The sequence below is a fragment of the Ostrinia nubilalis genome, chromosome 28 (assembly GCF_963855985.1).
Source record: "Ostrinia nubilalis chromosome 28, ilOstNubi1.1, whole genome shotgun sequence".
Lineage (NCBI taxonomy): Eukaryota > Metazoa > Arthropoda > Insecta > Lepidoptera > Crambidae > Ostrinia > Ostrinia nubilalis.
Window position 1 is genome coordinate 4,956,341 of NC_087115.1, and position 22,748 is coordinate 4,979,088.

A 22,748-nucleotide genomic window follows, 5' to 3' on the forward strand; every position below is an offset into this window, starting at 1 on the left:
CCTCTTCAAAATACATTACAGCTACACCGCTAAGCTTTGGTGGATTAATAAATGATTTTGAAAATGGATGTTCTTTAACACAGCTATTTATTCCAGGAATTTGGAGTCGCGTGACGTCGAAGGTAGCTTCGCGGCGGGTGCCGGTGATTCTGTAAGTATACAGTTTGTTTTATTCTTCCAAAACTACCCTCAACCACAAAGTAAGGAGCAGAAGACAATCTGCATACAAAGTGCGCTTGGGCAACGCACACATAGACAAAACTCACGGACACGATATCCCTAATAATTGTAAACCAGTCTAAACCAGTGCCGCGATGTGTCTAAACCACTTTAAACCAGTGCGAGCGCGAATGCCGCCAATTTGAGATGCGTCTGTGTGCATATGCAATGAAGTACTATTGATTGTCTTCTGTTACTATATTGTGCCTCAACTCTTTACTATTGCCATCATAATTTGAACCCTATTTTATTATCATAAGGTTGCGTTTTGACCGTTTAAGTATACTGGTGGCGTGGATTGCCCAATTTTGAATTTTCTCTCTTCAGTTAACTTCTATTTCCATTAAGGGCTGATTTAACTAAGGGCAGATTTTTCAATAGCCGGCTAACTTTTATCTGAAGAATAAGTTTGGCATATTGACAGTTTCAGTGTGGGAAATGTGTCAAAATGACAAGTTTATTCTTCAGTTAAAAGATATCTGATGGTTGAAAAATCAGCCCTAAGTAAAATAACTTATTTAAAGAACAAAATTGTCTTTTTGACATATTTCCCATACAGAAACTGTCAATAGCCCAATTTTATACTTCAGTTAACTTATTTGATGATTGAAAAATCAGCCCTAAATATACAATATACATATTTTACGTCTTCTATTCCTATCATCATGCATTAAATTTCTTCTTTTTGATGGCAAGACAGGTGTATGAATTCTTCTCGGCTTAGTTGTCGGCTCTATTTGTCTCTTTCCCTCATGCCAATATCCCTCTATGAGTGACAGAGATGAACATATCCGAAAACACAGCATTAGAGAAATCCCACACAGTTTAAACATATTGATAAAAGGCTTGCAGACGATTTACTTTAGGATTTTTTGAGACCCAAAAAGCTTAAATAATTGTAAAAGGCATTTTGCTATCATCATCATCATCAATACAGCCACACTGCTGAACATAGGTCTCCCCCAATGATTTCCATGATTTCCACATCGTACGATTGGTAGCGGCCTGCATCCAGCGCCTTCCTGCTACCTTTATGAGGTCGTCGGTCCACATTTTGCCATAGAAATAATAACGTATATGCTCTTGAATATAATAATATTCAAGAGCATATACGTCATCTGCATGACTTTAATGTACGGAGGTAAATATTCTGAATACAACGGTAAACGAAAAAAATGTTCTAGAATGATCGAAACAAATTATGCCCCAAAATTCATAACACTCATAGGATACTTGACTCAATTATAGTTCCAAATTAACATCATTATAGGGCCCTTTTTGCTTTGCTTACTCTCTGAAACTAACTTAAAAAATATATATTTGCGATTTCCTTACAAGTATCATATGTTCGCCGCGAATATTTTGACCGCGTGTGTAAGTGAAAAAAAGTCTACCAACTCTTTGAAGCCACGATAGCCGAACGGTGAAGGGGTCGGACTGGCCGACTCGTGATCCGGGGAATGCGGGTTCGGTCCCCGCCGCCGCTCGACTATTGTGGTGAGCTCACTCGTGACACAAGCATATTTAGCTTAGTACGAGGAGCTAACGGGAGTAAAAAAAAAAAGAAAATTCTAAATTTCGCTCGGACTGGTGCTCGCATGCTCGCTTCTGGCTCAAAACGGACGTAGGCATCACCATTCACTACTGAAGTGGCTCCATCATCATCAGCCGATGACCCGAGATCCTTCTTCGCAGAACGAGCGGGAAACCGTGTGCTCCTGCAAAACCAAGCTCAAGAGATCCTGGGATCAGGCCAGCTCCGAAGGAAGCTCCACCCCATCCACTTGCGTCCTTTGCTCGGAAGACAGCCGAAAGGACAGGCTAAACCAAGCTAAGTCCGTAGCCAGCAAATACACTGAAATAAGCAAAAAGTCCGACTATTCCAGTAGATTTGATAAAACAACCGATCTGAGTAGGAAATCAGTAGCTAGCAAAACGACAGATGTCAAGTCCGAGTTGAGTAAAACTGACACGGTTAGTAAAAGATCTGACGTCACCAGTAAGAAGTTAGATGTAGCTCATAAGAGGGGCAAGAGTGAGATCACTTGTGATCTTAAGTACAGCGATTTCTACAGCGATAGCGAAGACGAAGCTGACGAAACGAATCGACTCATCCAACTTCGAAACTGTGACTATATGGATATCGTAGGAGACTCTTTGAAGGTAGTTATAGCGTTAGCCGGATACCCCAAATCGAAGATGCGGTTACGACAAATGCAGCTTTTCCAGCGCTGCCTGACTGACGTCATAGATATGCAGCTGAAAGCTAATCTTTTGAAGAAGGTGCCCGTGTTTTTAGACTATTACCTGAATCGAGGCGCGATAGTTTGCATATGCAAGGACTTGGACACTAGAGATTGGATGGTGAGGATATCCCCAGGACTGCAAGAGAGGATGTGCACCAATTTGATCCTACTCAAAGCTAAGGTGAAAAGGCTTTGTTTGGCTGTGCTGAAAATACCTCAGTCCTGTTGGCCAGCGACCGCTCAAGACGCTTTCAAACTCCTACAATACTTCAACCCGACTCTAAAAACCGATCAGTGGAAAATCTACTCTCAGAAGAACGTCGATAGCGTCGAATGTACTTCGTTCCTCATCGATCGAGTCTCAGGCGAAATCATTCGAGGGCCCACCTTCAAAAATGTGATCGATTACAATCAAACTGAATTCGAACTCACTGGTTACACTGAAATATACTACGAGTGCTTGCTGTCTGATCTTGAAGATATATGCAGTGTCGCGTCCAGGGTTAAACTTTTGGAAGAATTGCGCTCTGAAGAGGCTACGCCAAGGAACAACCATAGCAGCAGAGCGGAAGTAACCCAAAAGTCTGATGCAGTTGAAAAGGCAGAAGAAATCGTCATCCAACACGTAGAAGAAGTATACGAAAACGACTCAGACGTAGAAACCGTCCCCATTGAAGACGAAAATATAGATCGCGGCGTGAAAGACGAATTCGAAAACAACGTTCGGAATGAAATATTGAAGAAATTAAAAGACGTTAAGTACATAAGCGACAAAGATGAAGTTATAGTTTGGTCGGATGAAGCGAACAACTACAATAGTGATCAGGATGAGAGAGAGAAGATTGAGGAAATCACAGAAGATGACAATAACAATATAACGGCTACGTCAGCTGTCGCTGTGTCGGACAAGACTGAATCTATAATTGAGAGCAACGACAACCTTATTAGTAGAAGTAGTAACCTAAATATCGATAGTAATAGAGGCATAGCCTACCATAGACGAACGAATTACTTGCACGTCGAAAACGAACTCAAAGTTGCCATAACGTTAGAAGGGTATCCCCAAAATAAACTTGAAGGAACCCATATAAGACGCTTGAAGCATTTATTCAAAGAATACTTGCACAAGGACATGAAGATGCAAAGATTTGCGAATCTCATCATTCCAAAATTCCAAGACATTTACTTGTCAAATGGAGCTGTGATATACATTTGTGATAGCTTAGAAACTAAAGATTACTTGACTGAAGTGCTGCCAAAATTCATCAACTCCACCGGCTTAAAGCTAACTTTTAGGGATATTAAGAATCTAGTTAGGTACACTAGGGTAGTCCTGCGTTTACCTAAAGAGCACGCTCATGTTGAATCTGTGGAAATTTTGTTGAAACTGCAAGCGAAATATCCCGGTTTGAAGCCAGACTGTTGGAAATACTATTCGGACGTAGCTGGGAAGCAAAAAAGACAGTTTGGTGTCGACCCCGAATCGCTAGATGTGATTAAAAGTCCAGATTTTGATCCTACTTACGAAGGAGAAAAGTTGAGCTTCAGAATTATCGATCGGCAAAAGAGAGACGTAAGTTTCGAAGATTCCTATAAAGATGAGAATGTTGATGATAATGATGAAGGAAAACAATTGAGGGATAAAGTACTGAAGATGATGTATGCACCTATCGACCCAGAGATCACGAATACTCCTCTCACTCGAATCAGGACCAATCACTATTCAGATCTGATCGCCGACGACTTAAAACTGTACGTTGGTCCCAGTAACTACCCAGAAATGCGCGTGGACGAAGTTCTGTTCCATTCCATCAAGAGAACGTTCGAGAATATCGTCTGTGATGCTTACGAGAAAGGAGTTTTCGAGCTTCCCAACTCCGTACCAACATTCCACGATATGTACCTTTTCGACGGAGTGATTTTCATCATCTGCCAGAACATGAATTCTAGAGAATGGATGGAAAATTCCATTCCTGAGGTTAACGAAAGGCTACACATTAATTTGAAGTCTACAGAATTCCGCGGCGCTGTGGGAATCATAAGCATGGTAGTGAAGACGGATAAAGACACAGATGTTGTGATAGAACAACTACAGAAACAGAATCCGAGACTTCGAACGAAGTACTGGAGGAAAATCAGCACTGTACGTACAAAGACCAAACTGGATGTAGTACTACAGATAGACAAACTCTCCGCTCAGGTTATAACGAAGACCGATTTCAATAAATTCATCGACGGGAACGCTGTACAGTTCAAACTCGGTCATTTACAGTCTCTACTGAGACCCAAAGCGAGTCTTGAAGAACTAACCAAGATGCATTTGAAGAAAATGAGCAACAGCAACGTAAAAGCCAAAGGGAAGAAGAAAGAAAAAGAAATGACCATCGAGGAATTGAAATCTGATCTGAAAAGAAAATACCCGGACTTGAAAATCGACCAATGGGATGTGATTTCTCAAAACGAAGCCGACATAAAAGTATGCAAGTACGAAATCGATGAGTCTTCCCAAATTGTCGAGACACCTACAAAAGAAACCTATTCTGGTCGGGAGACAGTAACAGACCCTAATACAGCATACAGCGATATGCCCTCACCGACCGGGTCGCTGGGTCGGAAGAACGTTGTAATAAAAATACCCTCTCGTCTACTACCTGATAACAAGGAAGACTTAAACATGGTCTTCGATCTACTAGAAGACAAAAACCCCGGTCTCAACACAGAACTATGGAAGGTATATACCGATTCGTCTTACCCTGGCAACGGTCGATTCACCCTGGTCATAGACAGGCAGAGCGCGTCAGTAATACAGGGCAAGAGTTTCAACCCCAATATTGGCGGGGAGAAACTTAAATTCTTCTTTTAGACACCCTATATGATTGTACGTCGTAAGTTGAAGTTAGTAGGTTAGCTTGTGCCTTGAGATAGATCGTTTCATCCACGAAGACGCGCCCCACCAATTTATTGTTGGCCGAGGGAAGCGCGGGGTGAGGGCAGTTTGATCCGAACAATCCGAGCGTCATTATTGTGGTGTGCTTGTGCACTAAAGGATAATTAGCGTGTACCGATAACACTCAAACTTTCGTGGAAGAATGGTGGGGCGCGTCTTCGCGAATGAAACGATCTATATAGGACATAGGATAGTTTAGATCTAAAAATTGTGGTACATTTTAAATCAGGTGGTTGTATTTTTTAATCAATTATTGTGTACTTTATCATTGATTGAATAGCTGATTATAGAAAAATTAAATATCTGTTCTAATATAGTTTCGATGTATAAGCTAGGGATCGATTTTAAAATTGTTAGTACATAGATTAGAAAGAATAAAATATTCTGAAATAATCATTAAATATTTGATTAGTTACTTATGTTTCTACTTGTAGCATGTAACGCACATAGACTGGAATATAATGAAAATGCTTTTGTGTTGACTAGATGTTATAAAATAACATCATTTGATTGAGTCAAGACTCATTTTAAAACATTGACATATTTTATGTACTGTAATTTGGTAATGACATCATTTACTAATAATTCTAAGACACAAATTCTCTAAAAAACCTTTTTATTTTCGTCCTGAATACGGGATTGGTTTTCAACTGTAGATTTAACTCAGTGTCTGAGGTATGGAAGGTTGTTTTTGTAACGTCAAACGTCAGCGAGACTTCAGATTTCCTTTTTTAAGCTGTGTCAGTGTTAAAAAACTCAATGAAGAATGAATTTTTTTTATGCATAACGAGGCAGGTGTTTTTGACCACAATCGCACCTGATGTTAAGTGGGATGCAGTCTAGGATGGTACATATCTGCCCTGCCTATTCACTATTTAAATTATCACCGGGCAAACTTCAAATTCCACTGTCCACCGTGTCTCTTTGTACACTCGATATTGGCAAAACCAGTGTGCTTCAAATACGCACCAATGAAGCATTACACAGAATAATAATAAGCTGTGTCACGTCATATTATGTCAGTGTCACCCCTCCCGTGCCGCTCCCATACCTCAGGCTAAAACCCGGTCTGTTAGCACGTAGAATTTTGTCCAATGACCCCTAGCTACCCATCCTTATCGCTCGCGCGTAATTATATTGCTGTCGCGACTGTGCGACTGGCACCCGCAGTGAGAGTGCGAGCCCGATAGCAACATAATTACGCGCGAGCGATAAGGATGGGTAGCTTGGGGTCATTGGACAAAATTCTACGTGCTCACAGATCAGACTATAGACCTATAGAGACCTATAGTCTTGGAATTATTACTTGATAATGGTTTGAAGTTCCAATTTCTCCAATTTTTGTGACCATGACATTCCTGGATACGACTATTATTATTATTATAATAATTACTTTTTAGACTTAACTTTACAATAATTTTAGGGTAAGTATTTTTATGTCGTAAAACGTGCATTTGCTAGTGTTTAATTTGTTTTTGTTATAATAACGCAGGTACAGTCAGCGTCTAATAGTTCGTGACTCCCAAAGTAGGCAATAAGTTCGCAACACGTCTTTGTTACATTGGAATAAGGTTGTATTGTCAACTTTTTGGCCACTTTGTCTCGAACTATTGGACGTTGACTGTACAATGTTGGTTTGTTCAACTGTGCATTTAGTTTATGTTTTAAATAAATAAATTGTGATAAGAATTTGCTGTTTCATTTTTTAATTCCTGAGAAGTATTTTAGAGGTAATCACCAATACAGCTTTTAATCACCAGTACAGTGACAAGTGCAAAATAATATTCAGAATATTTACCTTCTACAAAGTACAGATTGATATATTCAAATAGTGAACTCACCACTAGGACAAATCTTAGGACAAATCTTGTATTATGTGTAGAGATGGAAATATCGAACATAGTTTTAGGACAAAATATATTTATGGGTGCGCTTAAAATGAGCTGTAAGTTTTTATTACTAACCTTAATGTATGTTTATAAGTCAGACAGAATTACAGTTAAAACATCTAGAGATGAGCAAAAAGCTAGTGGATGCCATACTGTAGTGGATTCTCTACAATTACTTGACTCCTTTTCTCTGCATTGTGACGTTTGCGCTCAGTTTACGCGCTCCCTACTTACACATAATAGTGATATTTTTAAATTAATAAATAACTAACCTATACACGAAAATAAAAAATAAACGAACCTGTATCCCCAAACACGATTGCACAGCTAACAATTCCCGCGCTACAGCGCGTTGCGTCGCGCGCGTGTGTCGCGTGTGGCTCCGCCGCGGACTCGTACTGCTCGCGCTGCGGACTCACGCCGTACTGCTCGTCGCGCTGCCAGCGGCTCGACTGGGCGGAGCGGCACCGCGCCGTGTGCCATAACCTCGCCAGGTAAGAAAAAAAAAGGTTTGACAATAGATAGGAGTCACAAGACTACGTAATTGAGGCGAGACAGCGACGTAGATGAGATGAAAGTGTGCCACAACCCCTTCAAGTAAGCTGGGAAGAAGCTAGACGTGTGTAACTATGTGTATCAGGCTAAGGAACAGTGCGACGCGACTACAACAAAGTGACGTCAGACATAGTCGCCGCCGATTCGTACTGCTCGCGCTGCGGACTCACGCCGTACTGCTCGTCGCGGTGCCAGCGGCTCGACTGGGCGGAGCGGCACCGCGCCGTGTGCCATAACCTAGCTAGGTGAGTTGAGTATAAATTAGGGAAGAACAGGGAGTCGCGACAAGACGGCGACGCAATCGAGGCGAGACGGCGACGCAATCGAGGCGAGACAGCGACGCAATCGAGGCGAGACAGCGACGCAATCGAGGCGAGACAGCGACGCAATCGAGGCGAGACAGCGACACAATCAATAGGAGACTGTGACGCGGAAGAGAGATGGTAATGCGATTTCAACGTGACGTGAGTAAAACTTTAGGAGGCTACGCGCCTACTCGTCACGGAGACTTAAGACATAGCCGCCGCGGACTCGTACTGCGCTCGCTGCGGCCTCACGCCGTACTGCTCGTCGCGCTGCCAGCGGCTTGACTGGGCGGAGCGGCACCGCGCCGTGTGCCATAACTTAGCTAGGTAAGAAAACAAGAAGGGGACGAGGCTTTACCTCAGCGCAGTCGAGGTGGCGACGTGGAAGAGATGAGACAGCGACGCAATCGAGGCGAGATAGCGACTCAATCGAGGCGAGATAGCGACGCAAATGAGCTGAAAGTGTGCCACAACCCCTTCAAGTAAGCTGGGAAGAAGCTACACGTATGTAACTATGTATATCAGGCTTAGGAACAGTGCGACGCGACTACAAAGTGACGTCAGACATAGTCGCTGCTGATTCGTACTGCGCGCGCTGCGGCCTCACGCCGTACTGCTCGTCGCGGTGCCAGCGGCTGGACTGGGCGGAGCGGCACCGCGCCGTGTGCCATAACTTAGCCAGGTCAGTAAACAAGAAGGGGACGAGGCTTTACCTCAGCGCAGTCGAGGTGGCGACGTGGAAGAGACGAGATGGCGACGCAATCGTGGCGAGGTAGCGACTCAATCGAGGCGAGACAGCGACGCAAATGAGACAAAAGTGTGCCACAACCCTGTCAAGTAAGGTGGAAGGAAGCTAGACGTATGTAACTATGTGTATCAGGCTTAGAAACAGTGCGACGCGACTACAAAGCGACGTCAGACATAGTCGCCGCCGACTCGTACTGCTCGCGCTGCGGACTCACGCCGTACTGCTCGTCGCGCTGCCAGCGGCTCGACTGGGCGGAGCGGCACCGCGCCGTGTGCCATAACTTAGCTAGGTGAGTATAAAGTAGGAAAGAACAGGGAGTCGCGACAAGACGGCGACGCAATCGAGGCGAGATAGCGACGCGGATGAGACGAAAGTGTGCCGCAACCCCGTCAGGTACGCTGGTAGAGAGATAGACGGTGTAACTGTACCTAAGAGACTTAGTAACAGAGCGACGCTGCTACAAAGCGACGTCAGACATAGTAGCTGCCGATTCGTACTGCTCCCGCTGCGGGCTCACGCCTGCCCCATAATCTGGCTAGGTAAGTTAGAAGAAGGTGGTACAGGCTTAATAATAGGATGGCGCGATGCGACGCGAGTGAGACGAGACAGTAACTCGACGTAAGACTAGACTCGTACTGCTCGCGCTGCGGACTCACGCCGTACTGCTCGTCGCGGTGCCAGCGGCTCGACTGGGCGGAGCGGCACCGCGCCGTGTGTCATAACCTAGCTAGGTAAGTTAGAAGGCTTAATAATAGGATGACGCGAGAGAGACGAGACAGTAACGCGACGTAAGACTAGACTCGTACTGCTCGCGCTGCGGACTCGCGCCGTACTGCTCGTCGCGCTGCCAGCGGCTCGACTGGGCGGAGCGGCACCGCGCCGTGTGCCATAACCTAGCTAGGTGAGTATAAATTAGGGAAGAACAGGGAGTCGCGACAAGACGGCGACGCAATCGAGGCGAGACAGCGACGCAATCGAGGCGAGACAGCGACGCAATCGAGAGGAGACTGTGACGCGGAAGAGAGATGGTAATACGATTTCAAGGTGACGTGAGTAATAATATCTTAGGAGGCTACTCGTACTTGATACGGAGACTTAAGACAGTCGCCGCGGACTCGTACTGCTCGCGCTGCGGACTCACGCCGTACTGCTCGTCGCGCTGCCAGCGGCTCGACTGGGCGGAGCGGCACCGCGCCGTGTGCCATAACCTCGCCAGGTGAGAACTGAGCCAGGAACTAGTAGGCGTGACGCAAGCGAGACGAGACAGTAACGCGACGTAAGACTAGACTCGTACTGCTCGCGCTGCGGACTCACGCCGTACTGCTCGTCGCGCTGCCAGCGGCTCGACTGGGCGGAGCGGCACCGCGCCGTGTGCCATAACTTAGCTAGGTAAGTTAGAAGGCTTTATAATAGGCTCAAAATCACCAAGGTGCAGAATTGGCTTTGCTAGCAATTTAATGTCTTAAATCTTGACTTATTTGAGAAAATAATAATAATAAATTACTTCAACTAACTTGTTTTGTGTGTACATCAAACAACATAACTAATTAATAAAGCAAATTTTAAATAAAATCAATATACATGCATGGATAATCATTTCGGGAACGCGTCCTAATGTACAATCTTCAGCAACAAGTCCAAAATTTTACATAAAAATTTAAGGTAATTTACACATGTCATTACTTAATACTCCCTATTTTTTATACAAAATTTAGTTTTAGGGAGGATACTAAAAGATTATTTATTTTTAACTATAAAAATGTCTAATATAGTTTGTCCGATACCGCACAAGTCATTTCAGTGAACGTATCGATAATCGATCAAAAAATATTTTAAGTTTACGCAGCCATTCGGTGTCTAACGTTAGTAGAGGAAGAAAACAATAACAAAACGGGCTGTCAGAGTATTTATCGTCAAATAAAATAAATCTAAATGGTAAGTACCTTTCAATTCATTATTCGTAGAGCGTACATCAATAATCCGTCATTTCGTGAACGTAATTATTACATTTAATTATTGATGAAATTCTTTTTTACTACACGAAATAACAAAGTAATCTCAAATATTTTCCTATTGACAAACCCAGATCGCATTTAAGATGACTGCCGTCTGATTAAAGCGTGCGCTTATTTGAAATCGTCATTTCGTGAACGGTCATTTCGGTAACGTTCCCGGACATGATGGCACGTTCCCGAAATGACTGTTGCGTTCTCGGAATGATGATTATTATTTCTAAGGGCGAATCATTTACAATATTTAATACATTTATTTTAAAATTTTGTTTCTTTATAATTACAGCAAAATGGAAACTCCTGATAAAGAAAAAAATAAAAAAAAATCTCAAAAAAAGCTTAAAAAGGATATTGCATCTTATTTGCGCAAAAGGGAAAAGGCGAATGCTAGAAAAAGAAAGTTTTTGGATAAAATGACTGAAGAGCAGTAAGAAATTAAACGGGCTAAGGACAGAGAATATTATAGAAAAATAGAGTCATTTATAAATCTGTATACTGTTCATCTTCCTCGGACAATGAAGATTTAGAGACAATATCTCGTATTCAGCAGATTAGAAAAGTTAAACAGATTGATTTTGAAGCAAATACGTCTTATGGCAAAGAAACTATCCAAATCTCGTATATCCTGGAACATTCTTGCTTGTTAAAATTCCTACTGAGAAGATACCTTTTTGTCCTTTTTTTAAGAGATAACTTGGAATTGTCATTCTCACTAAAATGTCTCTGGGGTGGTGGCGTAGTGAGGCGGGTCGTTACATTCCCTCTAATATGGTCGAGTGAAGCGATGGCTGGTTCACTCGTCATGTCTGTGAACAGGCGCTGCTTTCGGGGACTGGTCAATCCAAGTTATTCAAATGTATTAATGCGAGTTGCGATATTCTCACGTCCGAAATACCGCAGTGCCTCAAGTCAAAAGTATTCGACCAATGCGTGTTGCCAGTGATGGTATACGGATCTGAGACGTGGTCGCTTACTATGGGCCTCATAAGAAGGCTCAAGGTCACCCAAAGAGCGATGGAGCGTGCTATGCTCGGAGTTACCCTGCGTGATCGAATCAGAAATGAGGAGATCCGTTGGAGAACCAGAGTGACTGACATAGCCCGCACAATCGCTCAAATCAAGTGGCAGTGGGCAGGGCACATAGCTCGGAGAGCTTATGGCCGCTGGGGCAGGAAGGACATCATCTATCATCATCATCATCGACATGTGTCGAAGATGATGATAGAGAAATCTTAGTAACCTAAGGATAAATGATATACTATTGATTTTGAGCAAATAGTATGTTGTTTGTAATTTTAATATTTTTTTAGTTAACTAGTTGTTCGTGACATAATTACAATATATTGGTAATTTTCTTACGTTTCTTATATATTTTTTGTATTATATACAGAAGTTTAGTGAAGAAGACTGTGATTTAAGGACAAAAGACTGAAATTGTAATAACTGATTAAAACTTATAAAAAATATAATATGAGTACAGAAGTTTAACTAGACTGATTTATGAAGATGTTAACACTGAATTATAATAAGAATGTATTAATAGTAAGAGTAGTTTTTCCTAACTGTGAACAATATGGCAATATAAATAAATAACTTAGTTATTTAAATAATTTAAATATTTCCTTATTTCTACCTAATTATATCAATATATCATCATTTCCAGAACATTTTTGTCATTCCGGGAACGGTTGATCATTTTCGGGAACATTACAATATTTAAATAAAATACGCATAAATGGAGGTATTTCAATATTATGTATATATTTATTACATTACAGAACTTTTGTTCTGTACATATTACGTTAATTCGATTAAAAGAGTTTTAAATATTATGAAATTTCTTAAATTGTATGCGGAAAAATAGCCACTTCTTTATTTTTTTTACGTATTTTGCTTGTAGAAAATTTTGAATGTATTGATTTCATTATTGCTTATTCAAAATAGATACATAATATACCCATGTTTTAAACAAAGCTCAAATTATGTGCTTTGTTTGGTTTTTCCGGGTTTTATGAAACTTAGGAAAACGTTCCCGAATTGATGATTTTCTGCAAGATATTTACTACTAAGCAATATTACAAAAAAAATAAAGAATTCTGTGCGCTGCCCTGTCAAGGTTTAAAAATATACAAAATAAGCAACAGTATAAACTAATAGTCATCATTATAGCTTGCAATTTTTTTTGTCATAAAACCGATTTTGAAATTCGCAACCTTGGTGATTTTGAGCCAATAGGACTAGCGGCCGCCCGCGACTTCGTACGCGTGGATCCTGTTTTACCCCCTTTTCCCGAATTTTCTTTGCTATAAACCTCACGGAGCCCGAGACCTTTCCAATGAATGCAAAACCGTGGAAATCGGTTCGTGCGTTCTGGAGTTATAGCGTCAGGGAGGAAAACCCGACTTATTTTTATATAGTAGAATGACGCGAGCGAGACGAGACAGTAACGTGACGTAAGACTAGACTCGTACTGCTCGCGCTGCGGACTCACGCCGTACTGCTCGTCGCGGTGCCAGCGGCTCGACTGGGCGGAGAGGCACCGCGCCGTGTGCCATAACCTCGCTAGGTCAGTAAACAAGAAGGGGACGAGGCTTTACTCAGCGCAGTCTAGGTGGCGACGTGGAAGAGACGAGATGGCGACTCAATCGTGGCGAGACAGCGACGCAGATGAGACGAAAGTGTGCCACAACCCTGTCAAGTAAGGTGGAAGAAAGCTACACGTATGTAACTATGTGTATCAGTCTTAGGAACAGTGCGACGCGACTACAAAGCGACGTCAGACATAATCGCCGCCGATTCGTACTGCTCGCGCTGCGGGCTCACGCCTGCCCCATAATCTGGCTAGGTAAGTTAGAAGAAGGTGGTACAGGCTTAATAATAGGATGGCGCGACGAAACTACGACGCAAGCGAGACGAGACAGTAACGCGACGTAAGACTAGACTCGTACTGCTCGCGCTGCGGACTCACGCCGTACTGCTCGTCGCGCTGCCAGCGGCTCGACTGGGCGGAGAGGCACCGCGCCGTGTGCCATAACCTCGCTAGGTCAGTAAACAAGAAGGGGACGAGGCTTTACTCAGCGCAGTCTAGGTGGCGACGTGGAAGAGACGAGATGGCGACTCAATCGAGGCGAGATAGCGACGCAATCGAGAAGAGAGCGACCCAATCGAGAGGAGACTGACGCGGAAGAGAGATGGTAATGCGATTTCAACGTGACGTGAGTAATAATATCTTAGGAGGCTACTCGTACTCGACACGGAGACTTAAGAACAGTCGCCGCGGACTCGTACTGCTCGCGCTGCGGACTCACGCCGTACTGCTCGTCGCGCTGCCAGCGGCTCGACTGGGCGGAGCGGCACCGCGCCGTGTGCCATAACCTCGCCAGGTAAGAAAGAAAAAAGGTTTGACAATAAATAGGAGCAACGAGACGACGCAATCGATGCGAGACAGCGACGCAGATGAGACGAAAGTGTGCCACAACCACGTCAGGTAAGCTGGAAGGAAACTAGACGTATGTTGTAACTATGTATGTGTATCTGGCTTAGAAGCAGTGCAACGCGACTACAAAGTGACGTCAGACATAGTCGCTGCCGACTCGTACTGCTCGCAGCAGTACCAGCCACGCGACTGCACTATGCATCTGAAAGACGCTGAAGGGATTGTTGGATTTTAGCTTGAGAGGCTTTGTTATATTTATCTCAATTATATTATGAGAGTGCACTGTATATGTATATCAAAATTACTCCTCAAATCATTTTTGAAAATTTCAAGTTTTCAATTTTTCAGTTTACGCAGTGGTTTCTTTTTTTAATATTTAATTTCATCATCATTTCATAGGACACTGCTAAACAGAGGCCTCCCCCAATGATTTCAATGAGGGCTATCGTTTTTATACTTAACAGTTGGCACCCCTGGCGATTGACAGGACCTTACTCTACAGTGACGCCATCTTGATGAGTGCAAATGCGAGTCTTCCTACCACTTTCGCGCTCACAAGTTGGCGCCACTGTCTTCGCTACTAGCAAGTGACAGGACCTTACTCTACAGTGGCGCTAACTGGTGAGCGCTAAAACGATAGCCCTCATTGCCTCAAATATATAATTTATGTATGTGTACCTAATGTTTGCAGTGTATATTTTATGTGTAATTGCTTTTGTATGTAATTTGTTCTTGTTTACCACAGGTTGTCTGCGAAACCTGAGACAGAGCCGAACGTAGCAGAGGATATAGAAATGTATGTGCTATTTGTTTTTGCTTTAAAACACGAGCTTGTCGATATATTTTAGTACAGAGTGAGCGTCAAATAGCCTGTGACACCCTAATTGGCCAAAAAGTTGACAACACAACCTTATTCCAATTGTAACAAAGACGTGTTGCGATCTTTTTGGCTACTTTGGGTGTCACAATTTCTTGACGTTTCTGCCAGATTACGTCCACTGCTGGACAAAGGTAGCATTAGAAATGCACACACACAAAGTAATCAAAATATGTGCTCATTATACATTGTGGTATCAGTACTCAACGTTCGAATAATCTTTAGTACTACGCAAGCAATGTGAACTTTTTACATTATGATGTCGCTGCTGTCATCATTGCTGTCGCGAGCAATGTGTTCTGTTTTTGGGCATATTGCTGCGACACCGGCCACGCCCCCTTGTCACATCTCCCTTTAGTTTCTGTGATCTGTGGTTTTCTGATATTATGTCGTTTTTTTCAGTACACCGCCCACTGCGCCACTGCGTCGTCCGCACTCGCCGAAACGTGACTCGCAGCGATATGACGATTCTGGCTCTGACAGAGGACATAAGGTATTAATTAATTTAATTATACTACTCTGAAATATTTGAAAAACAAGCTTAGCCTAGGCGCAGACCAACTTTTAGTTGGCCGATAGTTGGGACCGCTTTTAATTTTAATTTTTAATGAAAAATCGGCCGATACCAAATCGGTGTAATGTGCGCACTCTCATACATCTCCATACTGATTACCAGCCCGACCCAACTATCGGCCAACTAAAAGTTGGTGGTCTGCGCCTAGGCTTAGAGTAGTAATACATAAGACTCCCCGCTATCTACTATATTATATCCTTGAACATTTTACACAACGCCATCAAGTAGAAAATTGATAATTTTTTATCCACAACGAGGAAGCTCTTGGCCTGCATCTCACCTGATTGAAAATGATGATCAAGCCAAAGATGGAAGCGAACTTCACTCGGAATCCTCAACCACAGAGGAACTGGCTATCTTACCTCTAACTGCCGGAACACAACAATACTGTAATGCAACAATATTGCATTAAAAAATGTATATTCCAATAGCTATAATGTTCATATAACTGCTAAACAACGGCCAATGATTTCCAAATCGCCCGGTTGGTAGCGGCCTGCACCCAGCGCCTTCCTGCTACCTTTATGAGGTTGTCGGTCCACCTTGTGGGTGGAGGTCCCACGCTCCACGTCCGGATTTGTCCCTATAATTTCTCATATTAACTGCAATGAAAATAAATAAATAATCTAAATATTTGTCTTTATTTATTACAGAATACACAACAAAAGAACACGCCAATGCAGAACAACAACAGACAAGGCCGTAGCTTCAATCAGGGTCAGAGGAACTTTAATAGACCCGGAGACAGGGCACAAAGAGATAGATCCCAAGGCGACAGGGCACCGAGAGATCGATCGCAAGGTTTGTATTTTTTTGTGTGTTATTTCATCATCATCTCAGCCATAGGGACGTCCACTGCTGAACATAGGCGTCCCCAGAACCCAAGGCGACAGGGCACCTAGAGATCGATCGCTAGGTTTGTATTTTTATGTGTGTTGACTCATCATCATCATCATCTCAGCCATAGGACGTCCACTGCTGAACATAGGCGTCCCCAGAACCCAAGGCGACAGGGCACCTAGAGATCGATCGCTAGGTTTGTATTTTTATGTGTGTTGACTCATCATCATCATCATCTCAGCCATAGGACGTCCACTGCTGAACATAGGCGTCCCCCAATGCTTTCCATGTTGCCCGGTTGGTGGCGGCCTGCGTCTAGCCCCTTCCTGCTACCTTTATGATGTCGGTTCACTTTGTGCACTCACTATAGGCCTTATACTGAAGCTCAAAGTTGCACAGCGTGCTATGGAGAGGGTTATGCTCGGTGTTTCTTTACGAGATCGAATTGGAAATGTGGAGATCCGTGAACGTGTAATTCTCATTTGTGTTAATTTAATGTAATTACTACCTCAGCGCATGACACATGCTGAGCGGTGGCCATTTTTGGTTCTAATTTTAATTTATTCAAATTAGAGATGTGCCGAGTCAGACTGACTCGCTTCAAAATGTACTCGAGTCCACTGAAATATTCGAATACTCGTGCCTGTACTCGAATACTTGACCGAGTCTTCCAACTCGAGTCCTAACTCGATTCTTTTTTTAACGAATACCAAAAATAGCTGACTCGGCACATCACTAATTCAAATTCCCTTTTACTTATTCAAACTGTGTGTTATTTGTTTATGTTGGAACCAAAATGTTTTCTTTCTTTCCAGGCGACAGGGCACCGAGGGACAGATCGCAAGGCGATAGGACAGGGCAGGGAGATAGATTCCAGGGCAATAGGCAGGGAGACAGGACTCAGGGATCTAATAATAGGCAGTATGGAAACAGACAAGGAAATGCCAACCAAGGTCAAAGGCCGCCGCTGCGACATGAAAATCAAAATGGCCACGACAACTGGGATAATAAGAGTAAGTAGATTATCATCATAATTTTTTTTGTCAGTGGCAGACACCGCTAGACGTAAACTTCCTTCCTGACTTTCCTTTCCTCGGAAAAGGAAGGAAAGGATTTAAAAAATCTGCCACACTATTCGGATTATTCCCGTTCGTCCCACTAAGCTTTGTCCCACCAGTGGGACGAACCCTTCTATTTAATTTTTATTCCCGTTCGTCACACTGGACTTAATGGTAGGATAAATTCCCGTGCGTCCCACTCAATCAAATGGAAACAATTTTGGAATGGGTGGTAAGAAATTCTGAGCTATGTTTAAGGGTTCAAAAAAAATCACTGAAACTATTCCAAATAATCTACTTTCAGATAAGCCCGCCCAAGCAACGCCCGTCGCCGTTCCTACGTCCACGCCGCCGGCCGAACAGCCGAAACCCGCGCCGAAGGAGGCCGAACCGCCGAAGCCGAAAGTGAACGGGTACAAGCCACCAGGCAATCTGGAGTGCGCCACTCCAAAAAAAGTAGTGCCGAAGAAGTGAGTTCGCATTCTTTTGTTATGTCATCATCAAGTTTAGGTACGGGACTATTCCCACCTCTCGTTCTCACCGCTGCAAGTCCTGTGTAGCCAGGATCTACAGCTTGACCGCCAATAACCCAACTAGTGAAGGTCAAGTTTGTCCCGGGGGAAAGTTAAACTGTCATTGGACCCGCAACGAAATTAATCAGAAGAACATAGGAGGAGTTCGAAGTTTAGGTTTGATTTCCCCCAGGTTAAGATAGTGTTGCCAGATAATATGACCCTATCGGTAGAAAAAAGAAATGACGTGATTTTGAGACTTAAATCAGGAAAAATAAAAAACCCTTTTTTCCCGCTGCTCCTTCACTCGCCATAAGTGGGAGAAAAAGTTTAAGGTATAATTTTTTAAAATTTATTTATTGTCATTATCAGATAGTCCAAGGCACAAGACAAGTGTATTTTGGGAAAGATCGCCCCACCATATATCGTATTAATCAGCTTACCCAAAAGATGCTTCACTCGTTCCTTGGACTAACCTGGGCTTAAAATTTTCAAAACTCGTGGATGATGGAAAAATGCGCAGATAATTTTGATGCTTTTGCCATTAGAAAAATTTTTCGTTGGAACATCTTCATTATCAACAAAATTATTTATCATCATCATCTCAGCCATAGGACGTCCACTGCTGAACATAGGCCTCCCCCAATGCTTTCCATGTTGCCCGGTTGGTAGCGGCCTGCGTCCAGCGCCTTCCTGCTACCTTTACGATGTAGTCGGTCCACCACCACCAAACGAAAATTCGTTTCAGCTCATAATGACAACTTCTCAAAATGACAACTTCTTAAAATGTCAACTTCGCATAAAGACAACTTCTCATATTGTTTATTTCTCACAATGACAAATTCGCATTTTGTCAACTTCGCATAATGACAACTCTAGAGTCTAGAAGAACTAGAACTCTAGAAATAATGAAAATAAAATACCAACAAGTAGTTGACATTATGCGAAGTTGACCAAATGCGAATTTGTCATTGTGAGAAATAGACATTAAGAGAAGTTGTGGACATTTTGCGACCCGGTTGTCATTTTGAGAAGTTGTCATTATGGGCTGAAACGCAAATTATGTGAACAAAATTATTATGAACCTAAAAATAATAGATTTTTTTTCCCACAGCTGCATCATTGACCTGCTTAAAATCGGGTTAACACCAGTACTAATGCCCGAGTCATCCGTCCCTTCGGGTTTGCTGTGCCTCTGCCTGTGCATGAGTGAGAGCTTCGAGCGAGAGTACGAAAAGTTGTGCGCCATACAAGCGGATGGCGAGCTTGCCGGCCCGTGAGTACCCTCTACCAGTAACATAGAGTAACTAAGCTTTTGTCCTAGGTGAACGACGAGCGCGACAAGACGTGACGGAAACGGAACGCTACATGTCTCTGTTACTGTAAAAGCTCGAATTGCAGTAAATCCTAAGATATTCCAGTAAAACCTAAGATCTACCAATTCCTAAAGGTAAATGTCCCAAAAGGTTTGCGATTCGAACTCTTACCACCATTTCGTTGGTAAATCTTAGGATTTACATTAATGGCACGGTGAATGTTGAAAAACAAAACATGTCATAACGTTCTCAGGGCATCTAATCATCATCATCATCAGAAATTACTTCAATTGGAAAAAATCGAATCTATCTTAATATTGAAGTTGCCCTCTTTGTATTTCTAGTCGCTCACTTAGTAATGTAATCGCACGGATAGAATTTTAATATCTAAAATGGATTAAACATAACCCACTCTTTGTAAGCTCGTTCTGCATTTGATTATTAATCAATATTCGTCGTTAGTTAATTTTTCGCTTACTCAAATTCATACCGCTCAAGTTATTAAAACAGAATGCCATCATCAGTCGCTAAGTTATTTTTTAGTCGATCGTTTTATAATTCCCCATTTTAAGAATTACTCATTGTTTTATTCCTAAACTCCTAACATTGAATACTGCAAAAACTAATTTCATAACCTTCCACAAAACGGCTTCATCTAAACCAACAGTAATTCCTAACATTAAGATCCACAAAAACCTGTGCGGCGGTGTGGGAGCAACCGTTGACGTCCAGCCCTGTAACTGTGAATGCATAAGTCGTACTGATTCCGTGAAGTACCTGGGCGTGGTAATCGATCACAAACTCACGTTTCATCAACACATCGCCGCTCTGTCGGGTCGTGTCAGGAAAATAATTAACACAATGCGATTACTTCGGGGTGCGGCCGAACGCCGGATTCTCCGACTGGTCTACCTCGGGCTTTGCCAATCGGTAATAGATTACTGCCTGCCGGCATGGGGAGGTTCAGGCAAGACCAGCCTGATGTTGGTCGAACGAGCCCAACGCGCGGTGCTCAAAACAATGCTCGGTCGACCGCGGCGTTTCTCAACTGAGCTTTTGTATAGGGAGGCCCAAGTTCTAAGTGTACGAAAACTCTTTATACTTAGGGCTGTGCAGGCTACACACAAAAGAGTAGTAAACAGCGAAATGTATGCAAATTATTTAAAGAAGAGAACCTTCAAAATAGACGTACCCAAAATTTCCTCATCAATAGGTAGAAGGCAGATCAATTTCTTGTATCCCTTCATTTACAACAGGGTTATGGCAAGATGTGACATCAAAACATGTCCTCCGCGTGAAGTCAAGGGAATAGTTACAAAATGGCTACTCTCAATTAGCTACTTCGATGCTGAATCATTGTTATCGTCAGTATACTAACTCATACACACACAAACGAGCGCGCGCACGCACACTTACACACACACACTCACACACACACACACACACACACACACACACACACACACACACACACACACACACACACACACACACACACACACACACACACACGCAACTTATTTGATCAGCCCCTAAACTAAACTACACTATATTATGTTATATTATATATTATGTTTATTTTTCTGTGTAATTTGAACAAGAAAATTTTTGAAATCACTTGCAATACCTGGTATTCTATAGCGGTCTTGAATTTTTGTTATATATCAAACACTTTTGTACCAAACTCAAGTCCCCAAAAGACAGGACTACCTAGTTTGGGGACTACCAGTAAGTCACCTGAATTCCTATTAGTATAACTACTTTGTAAGCCTATGTAACTAAAGTGCATTTTTCTGGAAATAAAATTTATTATTATTATTATATTATTATTATTAAAACCAACATCTACCAGCTGACAGAGGTAAAACCTAGCATATACTGAATTCGAATGGTAAAAGCTCGAAAAAAATCGTCATATTTTCAGAAATACTTACATTTACCAACTCATGTCGGTAAATCCTAAGACTTAACACTTAAATCTTAAGATTAACCGTAGTTCGAGCTTTTACAGTAACATCTCTACATAATGTGACGGAACGCTACATGACGCGACGGAACGCTGTATAACGCGAAATGACGCGACGGGACGCGACATAAAATGACTACTTGAGTCACAGGTGTCAAAGTACCTATTTGTCGCGTTCCGTCTCCTCATGTAGCATTCTGTCGCGTCATATAGCGTTCTGTCGTGTTCCGTCGCGTTATAAGAGCGTTCCGTCGCGTCATTGAGCGTTTTGCAGCGTTGTCTCGTCATGTAGCGTCCAGTCGCGTCATATAGCGCCCGTCTGGGAGCGTCATGTAGCGTTTCGTCGCGTTATTTAGCGTTCTGTCGCGTCATGTAGCGTTCCGTCGCGTTATGTAGTGTTCCGTCAATTTATGTCGCTTTTCGTATCGTCATGTAGCGTCCAGTCGCGTCATATAACGTCCCGTCCGGTAGCGTCATGTAGCGTTCAGACACTCAATTAAGACAACGGGTGACATGCCCTTGTGGGCTCTTAACAATACTCGAAATCTCATGCTTTGCTACCAGAACTACGGTTCGCCAGGTGTTTCAAAAACGTCATAACGATATATTCGATTCTTGCCTTAGGCAGTTAGATTTTTTCAAGTTGACTATTTAAAATTTAGTTCGAGAAGCGGCTCTAATGAGGGTGTTCGCGATTGAAAATTCCGCCAGATGGCAATACGTAGACGGGAGGTCCTATTTGCATGTGCAGCATTTGGACCTCCCGTCTACGTATTGCCATCTGGCGGATTTTTCAATCGCGAACCATTGCTAAGAAAGAAGAACGGTCACGCCCCATACAAAAAAAACCCAGTCCCGACAGAAACGAGACCTATCTCAGTTTTTTTGTCGTGTCTTAATTAGTTAAAATATACCTATATTTTTTATATTCGAAATCTATGTATAACACCAAAATATTACCCTTTGTTTTTGTTCAGGCGTTATACAAAAACTAATACAAAATGCCTATTTATCACCAAAATTGGTAAATGTATGTACCTAAATGTCTATTACTGCTGCTATGGATTGTATCTAGGTGATCTGGAGATACAGCTGAATTGTACAGGGTGGTTATACATATGGAACGATAAGTCATCTTACTCGATTATTAATAAACTATACAAGATATCGAAAAACTAGTTACTGATTCTGAAAGTGCTTCACGAGCTCTTTCAAATGGTACCAATAATAGGTTACAGATTATGGAAG

The 22,748-nt window shown here is 42.6% G+C and overlaps 2 protein-coding genes across 6 annotated transcripts in view; both read left to right on the forward strand.

Moving 5' to 3' along the window:
• LOC135085267 (uncharacterized) overlaps positions 1-22,748 on the forward strand; it is a 198,835-nt gene that overhangs the window by 21,028 nt on the left and 155,059 nt on the right. For 3 of the 5 annotated variants that reach the window (XM_063980012.1, XM_063980013.1, XM_063980014.1), the window contains 2 exons: positions 97-151; positions 1,915-7,093. In XM_063980012.1, the coding sequence (XP_063836082.1) occupies positions 97-151; positions 1,915-5,328 (3,469 nt within the window). In that variant the 3' untranslated portion in view covers positions 5,329-7,093. Of the gene's footprint in view, positions 1-96; positions 152-1,914; positions 7,094-22,748 lie in introns of those variants that run through there. The other 2 variants (XR_010260055.1, XR_010260056.1) reach the window with 2 other exon arrangements.
• The window catches only part of LOC135085217 (uncharacterized), a 49,704-nt gene continuing 40,510 nt past the window's right edge, over positions 13,555-22,748 (forward strand). Inside the window, exons 1-8 of the mRNA XM_063979973.1 lie at positions 13,555-13,599; positions 14,156-14,304; positions 15,103-15,153; positions 15,637-15,727; positions 16,462-16,609; positions 17,464-17,661; positions 18,011-18,176; positions 19,333-19,494. Of these exons, the coding sequence (XP_063836043.1) occupies positions 13,555-13,599; positions 14,156-14,304; positions 15,103-15,153; positions 15,637-15,727; positions 16,462-16,609; positions 17,464-17,661; positions 18,011-18,176; positions 19,333-19,494 (1,010 nt within the window). The remainder of the gene's footprint in view (positions 13,600-14,155; positions 14,305-15,102; positions 15,154-15,636; positions 15,728-16,461; positions 16,610-17,463; positions 17,662-18,010; positions 18,177-19,332; positions 19,495-22,748) is intronic.